Below are 9,897 nucleotides of genomic sequence, written 5' to 3' on the forward strand. Positions count from 1 at the left end.
TCATTATAACATTATAAAAAGGCAAAGGAGTAGAAGTGTGTGTACCGTGTGCTTCCGATTCACTGGTGTATGAACCGTCTGATGAGTCGTATCAGTTTTGCGGTCTGATGGTCTACGAAAGGCTGAAATAAAAAGAAGTACGGGGACCTGGAGGAGTCATTAGATGGAAGGATATTTATTTCCAGGGAGATGGGTTGACTAACGGTTGCCATAAATATTTTGTATCATTTATGTCAATCCTTATTTTGCTAATCAATTCCACCTCAGGGGTCAAATGGCTCAAGAACTTATAATCGTGTTATTTTCTTGTTACATTATCAAGCCATTGACTTAACCCCGTGTAGGCGAGTCATTGCTTGTCCTACTCTTGCTACAATTTTCTATTCCAATTCATTTTGTTGTTATTCTACATGGAATAGGAGTCTTAGGCTTCTGTGTGGCCAACTATCATCATAATTTATTGTTGTGGTACACCATGTTAGATATTCCACTCCTGGTAAGAATGAACTAGGCTCAAGTGCTAGTTAGTTATGAAGTAAGAGTTGGAAGTCACTGTTTTAACTTGAGTGGGTTTTGGAGTCAGGATGTGAGCCTTTAAATCTTGAACTAATGTGTTTTGTCTCAGGTGTGAGCAACCATGCATCAGTGAGGCATCCTTTTGGTATGCCTCCTTGTTTTATTAATTGCTTAGTGTTCCTGGTGTCCATGAGGACCTGGTGGTGGTGGCCTCGTCATATAGCGGGGGGAATGCCCCTTGGTTCACCTTGGAGCAGCCTTGGACGGTAAGTGGACGTGCTTGAGCTTGGAGTCATAGAGAATAGTGTTTTGTGAATCTTGTATACTTTTATTAATTATTGAATGAAAATTATTAATTATTTCCCATATTATTTGTCTTATCAAATATTTTTTGTATTTGATGTTTGTTTTTGTGATCCTGGGCATAGGATGATCTTAAAACTCATTTTTTTTTAGGGGAAAAAACACTTCAAACTATTGCGCTACGCCATAGATATTTTACCTCCATAGAAACAATTGTGGCCTTCTCTTCCATCTCTTCTTCTTCATCTTCCTGCTTTTTCAAATTGCTATATGAACCACGAATTCTCTACAGCTTATCCTAGAAACACATTCTACACAGGCAAAGCCTGGATGAGGACTTATAGCCAATGTAATAATAAAACTAAAATAAGGCATAATTAATGTTTTTTCTCAATAGAGCAAGATTTGTTTGCGCTACTTATTATTACTAGGAGGGATGTACCGAGAAACAGGAAGATTAGCTCCAAGAACTGTAACAAATGCCTCTCTATTGGTGACAAGATGAGCCCGTATTTGATGCAACGGAAGCTTTTCAGCAATACTTTTAGGCTCCTCCATCTCTTACAAGTTGCAAATTTGGGTGGCTATTGTGACAACCATGGGAGCTAAAATTGCTCTGTTTTCTTGGGATATGTGTTAGGTCCCTGCAGACTATGACTTTCGGGCAGGACTTTGAGATTATCAAAATCACATTCGAAACTCCATCACGAATTTTAAAGTCCTTAGAGAAGCACCAACAGACAAGCGCCAAAACTAATTGCTGCCATATTTTCTTGATATTTTTCTTTTCTTTGGGACAAATTTCTGAACTAAGAATCAGGTATTAATCTGCAAGTTTTTTTTCTTCTCGAAAAGATTAATCTGCCAGAGTTTAGGAACTGACCAGTTGCAATCATAATTCTTAAATTTAGTATGACAGATACAAATTGACAAGAAAAATAATTTATATATTAAACAGAATATATTCACAAATAATGTGTGGCAAATAATTTATCAAACTTGGAACACCGAAAGAACTGATCAAACAAACAGTTCCAATAGACTCAGAATGCGATATGGCTGTTTCGATCCACTCAATGAGGACCGCATTTTCGTTAAATTTTATTGGCTGTGTTGGGCACTGATGTGTCAATCAGGCATGTATTTATTTTCAATTTGATGCAAAACAAACTCTAATAGCACCCATATCACTGTCTTTTTGCCATATATATGATAGAAAAAGATTCCCTTACCTCGTTTGCAAAGAAGCACACCACCTACCCAGGCAATCATAAGATCTAACTTTAGAGTTAGGTGGCATCTGCTCTTAATTAACGTTTGTGTTAAGTTGTGGTATGAATTATGAAGACAATTAAGGGCACCTATTTTCCTTTGGTCAATAACCCCCATACTTATGATATTGTTAAGATTTTGTGAAGATAAGAATAATCAAGAGAATATAATATCAAGAGTTTGTAGTTGCTAGTGATTCCAAGTTTTAGTGCTGTTAATAGAAGAGGCAGCTAAGAATCTAGGCAACACTTCAAGAGCATTTCAAGAGAGAACTACGGCAATTCTATATTCCTAGGTGCAGAAAAATAATAGATTGCAGTTTAGGATATGTCAGCTTAGTTATTCTTCAATTTTATCTATTACCACAATGGAATGTCTTATCTGTTAAGAAACAAAGTCCAAACAACTCAAGGAAACATAGGGGGAAAAAAAAAAAAAATCAAAGAATTGTTGAAGCTTTGCAGTTCCAGATTTTGGAAAGATTCAAGCAACCCATCCATGTATCTTGGATGATGCATAAAAAAGACGTAGTTTGATCTGATACGCTTTTCCTTCAATTTAAGAGATCTCCTATTCTTGCTAGCTATTTGCAACTTTCTAGAATAGGGTATATTTTTTTTAGCTGGTTGCATAACTTTATGGTAGTGATGGAGTCCATTCCAATTTGCAAATCTGCTAATATGATATTACTTGTGCTGTAAGAAAAGGTGTCATACTCTCCATTAGTTAAACTATGAAGTTTGGCCGAAATAAAAACCAAGAAAACCAAAACAAGAATAATTAAAAAAAAAAAAAAAAAGAAGAAGAAAAAACTATGGAGATTCCAATGATTACACGAGTTCATGACTGCAACAAATGCATAGGATATCAGATGAAGCATAGGACTGGAATCGGAGCTTTTTGAGGAACAGTTGATGGAGATTGTTAGCTCAATTGCCAATGATGATTTTGGTCATTGCAAAAGGTGAAGGAAATCATTGACAAGTTCACAGGGGCTCCATCGAAAAGGAGGATGATAGCCACCATCTCAATCACCCAGATCATCTTATGCTTCAGAGCCCGATAATATTCTTTCTATTTTTCTAACCATCTGAAAGTGATTGATCAACAAAGCTGAAGAGATCTGGCTTGGCGGGACAATATCGTGCTGAACTGCTTTCAGCATTTCAGTAGATCGATGTGCGAAACATGCTTGAATTTAGGCTACACTTCTAGTGGAAAGATTCAATCGGTGCTACATATGCTAGACCTTTGGCCACACTTCTCCTGGAAAGATGCTATCCATTAACCAGCAGTGAATTTCAGTGGAAACATCAAACTTTGTGCTCTCAAGAGTAGAATCATCTTCCATGCATTGCTTTTAGCCTATGATGGTGCAATCCAACAGTAAAATATTTATAACAGAACCATAAACTGCAGCAATTATGGGACTAAATGAAGAGGAAATAAGCACAAAGTGAATTGATATAAATATGTGTTATTGTAAATCTATATGTGAGCTTGGCTGGTACTGCCTATCGTTCCTAAGGTCTGCAATACAACAGTAGAAAACCAGGGGCGTAGGGTTGCCGATGGTATCCAGGGTAACTTCATTCCTTTTTCTGAAGATCAAGAAGATACAGAACATAAAAAACCTATAGTGGCATCATGATCATAAAAGTTTCAAATAGACTATAGATTTAGGAGGCTGTGGCACCCAATTTATTAAAGGATGAAAAAAGTTATGTACAAGAGCAGTAGCATTAAGATATGCAACTGAAAGATAAGAAAAGGAGAGAAGATGAAAAGGTTTGATGATTGAGTACTTAGCTTAAGTAGGGAGCTACCACTTCCACTTAGGAAGGGAGGAGGAGGAGGAGGTAGTGACGTCAAACCATGTAAAGGGAAGGTAGATATTATAGATGAAAACATTGTTTTAGACATTGAAATGCATCCATATTTTCCAATATATATTAAAATCGATAGAGACGGCGAAGCTTATCATTGTCACTTGCAGCTCTTTCATGGCAGCCCACCTATCTATTTATAAACCTCTCTCATCCTCTCAACCGTCACCACTTCAACAAGCTCCATCCCCCCTCTCCCTCTCCGTTCTGCAGTCGCCTTTTGCTTGTCCTACTCCTTCATATATCCATTTCTAGCAACCCAATTACAAAACTCTCCCTTGTGTCATAATCTACCGTCCTTTGGTATATTGGTACACGGTAAACTTTTTCATTTTGGTTCATCAACCTCCATATTTTCCTCTATAATCACAGAATCTTTGTAAAGAGCTACTTGTACTAGTCCACTCCAGAATCCAACCAATCCATTTTTTTCACCTGGCTCTCTCATCATGGCCCATTTGTCCGACCATGACGATCTTTTTACGCCGAAATGCAAATGGGTGAATGGCCCGCTCATCGTCGGAGCTGGTCCTTCAGGCCTGGCTGTAGGCGCATGCCTAAAGGAGCATGGCGTTCCATTTGTCATCCTCGAGAGGTCTGACTGCATTGCCTCCCTCTGGCAAAAGCACACCTACGATCGCTTAAAACTGCACCTCCCCAAGCAATTCTGCCAGCTCCCCAAGCTCCCCTTCCCTGACGACTTCCCCGAGTACCCATCCAAGAAACAATTCATAGACTACTTGGAGTCCTATGCCAAGATCTTTGAGCTCAATCCACAATTCAATGAGACGGTCCAATCTGCGAGGTACGATGAGACGGCCAGCATGTGGCGAGTAAGGACCGTCGTGTCGGGGAGCAGGATTGCAGGCAGGAACACCGAGGTGGAGGAAGAGTACATTTGCCAGTGGCTGGTGGTGGCTACAGGGGAGAATTCAGAGTGTGTGAAGCCAGAGGTGGAAGGATTGGAGGAATTCGGTGGTCAGATCATCCATGCTTGTGACTACAAGTCTGGTGAAGCCTACCGAGGGAAGCAGGTGCTGGTGGTGGGATGTGGCAACTCTGGCATGGAACTCTGCCTTGATCTCTGCCACCACAATGCCTTCCCAACAATGGTGATCCGAGACTCGGTCAGTATGTCATACAAACTGATCACCATGATCTGACAGAAGGATAGATTCTACTCTGTGAACTGCAGAAAACCCACTATAAAATTAAGATTACTTTCTCTGTTTTAGCTTTGTTGTTCCTTATATACTACTCTTGGTGCACTTTTATTTTACTGATTGCTCAACAGGTTCATGTACTACCAAGGGAGGTTCTTGGGAAATCGACATTCGAGTTAGCAGTGTCCTTGATGAAATGGCTCCCAATCTGGCTGACTGATAGGATTTTATTGGCTTTATCATGGATGATACTTGGGGATATAAAGAAGTATGGCCTAAAGCGACCTTCGGAAGGTCCCCTGGAGCTCAAAAACACACAGGGAAAGACCCCTGTTTTGGACATCGGTGCTTTAGGAAAAATTAGATCTGGTGAGATAAAGGTGGTTCCTGGAATCAAGAGGTTCTCGCATGGGAGAGTTGAGTTGGTTGATGGTCGGGTCCTCGATGTGGATTCAGTTATTATGGCCACCGGTTATCGCAGCAATGTTCTTTCATGGCTGCAGGTAAATTCATCTCCTTTTTTAAATTTATTCTTTTGAAAAAGAATAACTTATTTGTTATTATGTACTAAATTTCTTATTGTCTCCTTTTTAAAATAATTTTTGGCTACAAAACTCAGAATTTTTATATAGAGTCTGCATGTTGTTCCCGACTTTCTATGTTGTCCTGTTAAACTGACAGTTATGGAAGTTGGGTTCTGGCACTTCTCTAATTTATATATGATGTTGGATAGGTCACTGTATCGAATACAATAACAATGGAATTGAGATATGAAGAAGAGTTTGTGGTGGTTTGAGACTGTTTAGAACATTGGACTTAATAGAAGTTAGGACATTCTTTGGTACAATTTGCCTACTCTATATGCTGAAAGTGGTGTTCTGGGCACTGATTTAGTTAGGTCATTGGTATTTGCAGGGCACTGATTTCTTCTCCAAAGATGGATTTCCAAAAGAGCCATTCCCCAATGGGTGGAAAGGGAAGTCAGGGCTCTATGCTGTTGGGTTTACAAGGAGAGGGCTCTCTGGTGCCTCCTTGGATGCAGTGAGGATAGCAGAGGACATTGGCAGGGTCTGGCAAAGCAGGCAAAGCATATCATTGCTTGCCATGGGAGATGCAGCTCACAAATATGATGAGAAGATTTTGATCTCCTGTTTATTTGTTCCCTGGTGTTTTGCGTTGTACAATAGTGTGACTGTTTCAGAAAAAAGGGAAAGATAAAAGAAGGGAAGAGCAGAACCGTCTCTCAATGGAGCCCATATTTTGCAAAAGTAATGGGTGTAATGTATAGAGAAAAGTTGATGATGAAGAGGCTTTTTCAAATTTTGAGACTTTGTACAATCATTTAGACATTTAGTTTTAATGGATAAGGCGCCACACTTTTTTTTAAATTAAACTTATGAGAAAGACTGAGGCTATAGCTCCAAATTACCATGTGTGACTGGAATGGGATCAGAATCCATAATGATGATGCTTAACAGAAGAAGTTGAATGGTGTAGTAGCTGGCAAGAATCAATTATTTGATATGAACTGGGCGTGTGGAAATCTATGATAGTGCAGCAAAACATACTTCAATTAGTGTGAATTATTTCTGGAAGAGAGATAAATGTCAGCAGCTACTTTCAGACAGTGAACTCCACTACAACTATAAAAACTCAGTCACATGCCCTAGCCTAGCAAGTATCTTGTAGCTCAAGAACTTCATAATGTTCTTGTTCTTTTTCTAGCCACAATATATTCCACCAGCTTTTACAGAAATTCAGAACTTTCCAGCCCTAGGCAACACAGTTACTATTCCTTGGGAGAAACCAGCAGAGATATTCTCCTATAATTCATCAAAAAATTTAGGTTCATGAAATGGGCTTGTTTAAGTCCTACCCTGCTTCACTACCTAGCTAGTTGGCTAATTTGCCTCCAGGATACATGCTTGGCAAAAAGACATTAGTCATTTCCCTGATAAGATTGTCGGATCTATTTCGTGACCAAATATTCCACAGATGTTTAATTGTATTCATCAAGAACCTTTGCAATGTTGGTCCCCAGTTGCATTATGTATCTAGATCGATGATAAACCAGATCACTGACAACCATGGAGGATCGGTCTGTAGGAGAGGAACATGAGTATCAGATAGCATCCTCCTCTTTCTGCATTAACTGGTGACCTCTCACAAAGAATGCCAATACCAAGTCTTTCACACTTTTCAGATTTTCCGGCTAAGAATGGCAATGAGCTTTCTTTCTGGCACTAAGAGAATGTCGATTATTGGTCCCCATTTACTATCACAATCAAGGATGTCATGACCATTTTATGCCATGAAATATATACTTCAATTCAACTTCTTTATATATATATATACTAGAAAACTTACAGGTTATTCATTCATGTAGAAAAGCCTAAACTTAACTGATTGGCAAATAAACAATTTCTAGAATCAACAGTTTATAAGTTAGAAAGCATCTCCCTTCAGGCGCAATTGTTACAGTCCATTGCAAAAAATTGCTAGTCTGCCATGATAATTACCTTCTCTGTCTAAATTCTACTATGTATGCAGTAGTTCTATTATCCACTGCATTACATAGGTGAGATACAAAGGCCTTTTCTTCTTATTTTCTTTTTTTTCTTTCTTTCTTTTTTTTTTTTTTTTTTTTTGATAATAAGGGAGGCAAAAAGCTGAGATGCAAAGGCAACGGCCTGGCTTTGGGAAGCAGGTCAGCCAGCGCTTTGGGGTCAACGCTACTTAATTTTTCTCAGTTCTGTAACTTAGATGTATGTATTCAGTTATCTCAAGGCATGATTCTGCTTTAGTATAACAAACGTTTCTTTTCTCGAGTCATCAAATCCTGTTCCTTTGTATTTCCCACGGAGCATACACGGACCACTTTCTCCACTGTTATATATATATATATATATATATATGCTTCCATAGATCATGACACATGCCGTGGCCACTGCCTTTCCTCTCTCTGTCTCTCTCCCCCCACGGCCCCTCATTTGTTGGTCCATTCCGTACTGTTTACAACTCAAGGATTGATTGGCAAATCATGAAAAAATGTAGCATTATGCTTGCAAACGTACAGGCAGACAGACGCAGCTATGCAACGGTCACCAATCAATGCCTCCATTACTAGATGCTAATAAGAGTTGTTCGGGTGCTGTTTTACTGTTGGATACCGAATCTATACTGGTATCTACGAGGCCCAATCCGCTTAGCTCTCCCTCTCTCATGTTTGAGTGTTACTCCACACTTGGAAGAGAAGGTACATTACAGGGGTTAAGTGTCAGGTGCTGAAGAGCAGAAACTGCGCTTAGTTGCAAGTTAAATTTTTCGTGCCAGCTCGAACATGCCATTTGTTATCTTTTTTTTTTTTTTTTTTTTTTTTTTTTTTTTTTTTTTTTTTTTTTTTTTTTTTTTTTTTTTTTTTTTGTGATTGAAAGAGGCTAAGAAAGCAGCCACATATTTTTTATTGAAAAGAATAATATTTATACAACGAAGGTTACAAAGAGTCTAAAATTTTAGTTACGTCATATCAACGAAAATAAATGAAAGCCAATTCCTCCTAAAAAGACTCCTCATCCACTCAAACATTCAAGCAATTTTGTAAGTCTGTTCCAGATCCTTAAGAAATCCGTGATCATTTTGAAATTATAGAGGATGGACCAAAAAGAGAAAAGATGCAAAGCTTGCTCGGCAACTCCAAGATGCCATTTGTTTATCACCAGCATTTCTTCCTCCGATTCCCAGAATGATCAAATCAATCTGGACACTGTTGCGCTACCTTATCAGATGACGCCCTGCTGTCGGCTACAGTTAGCGTGATCTTGTTCGACCGCGATCCTTCATTGGAGGATATCAAGAGAAAGCAAAAGGACTTCCACGTGATTGCCGTTGGTTCGGCAGTTAGACTGGTGATTATTGTGAGGCCAAGGAAGAGAGTTAATGGTGGATGTGGACATTAGATGGCCGGGACCCGGCTATCCTCTTGGCTGTGAAATGGAGAAAGGATTCCACATCTTTGTCATGAGGAGGACCCATGGCACCTTGTCACCAGTCATGGGGGCCCTTAACACCTTTGGCGAAGAGACTAATAAGGTTTCTAGTGTTGGACCATGTGATGTCCGCATGGGCTAGCATTCAAGCACGCAGTTCAACTTGAAAATTTTAGTTATTTGTGACTTGTCTATTGCCCATTGACTAAACTCTCAGCTTAAATGCACACTACCTCATGAGTCATGTTAGTGATGGTTCCCTCCAGGATATCAGCCTTTCATTAAGCCGATAATCTCCTTTTTGCCTCTTAAGAATAGAAACCATAATCAAAAGAATACACTATTTGAAGAGAAATCTATTTCAAATAACTTTCTTTGTACAGTTCTCATCATTTTCTTCCATACCAAAAGCTAGTAGGACACTTTTCCCAAATTTATTAAATTAACATGCTTCTGAATCACCTGAAAGATTATGCAATAAAATCAATAAATAGTATTAGGGATGCTTATGAACCAAGTGTAATTTGGAAAGCCTTGATTCTTACATGATGCTCTAATCAACATGTGGTGACCTAATATTCTCTGGTCTTGCGTTGTCGAAGTTTCTATTGGTGAGAGAAACTATTTAGAAGGGATCTGAGTCAGAAAACGTAAGCATCACCATGTACCAGCCCTGCCAACCCAGTTTCATAAAGACCGTCATTTCTTTATTTTGACTTTTAAGACGAGAGTTCTCCCCACCCCCCTCTTTTTTTTAAGAAAAAAAAAAAA

At 39.0% G+C, this 9,897-nt stretch overlaps 1 protein-coding gene across 1 annotated transcript; it reads left to right on the plus strand.

Moving 5' to 3' along the window:
* The first annotated feature begins 3,746 nt into the window (after nucleotides 1–3,746).
* Nucleotides 3,747–6,508, plus strand: LOC105059144 (probable indole-3-pyruvate monooxygenase YUCCA5). Its single transcript, XM_019855361.3, has 3 exons — nucleotides 3,747–5,104; nucleotides 5,272–5,643; nucleotides 6,056–6,508. Exons 1-3 carry the CDS (start codon nucleotides 4,427–4,429, stop codon nucleotides 6,356–6,358), a joined length of 1,353 nt encoding a protein of 450 aa, XP_019710920.1. The 5' UTR covers nucleotides 3,747–4,426; the 3' UTR covers nucleotides 6,359–6,508.
* The last annotated feature ends 3,389 nt before the right edge of the window (nucleotides 6,509–9,897 follow it).

The sequence above is a fragment of the Elaeis guineensis genome, chromosome 16, assembly GCF_000442705.2.
Source record: "Elaeis guineensis isolate ETL-2024a chromosome 16, EG11, whole genome shotgun sequence".
Lineage (NCBI taxonomy): Eukaryota > Viridiplantae > Streptophyta > Magnoliopsida > Arecales > Arecaceae > Elaeis > Elaeis guineensis.

What these genes read in the sequence shown, in the direction of transcription:
- LOC105059144 (XM_019855361.3), top strand. Translation starts at nt 4,427, where the DNA reads ATGGCCCATTTGTCCGACCATGACGATCTTTTTACGCCGAAATGCAAA. An exon ending in CAATGGTGATCCGAGACTCG is followed by an intron (nt 5,105 to 5,271) that starts GTCAGTATGTCA and finishes ATTGCTCAACAG; the next exon opens with GTTCATGTACTACCAAGGGA. An exon ending in ATGTTCTTTCATGGCTGCAG is followed by an intron (nt 5,644 to 6,055) that starts GTAAATTCATCT and finishes TGGTATTTGCAG; the next exon opens with GGCACTGATTTCTTCTCCAA.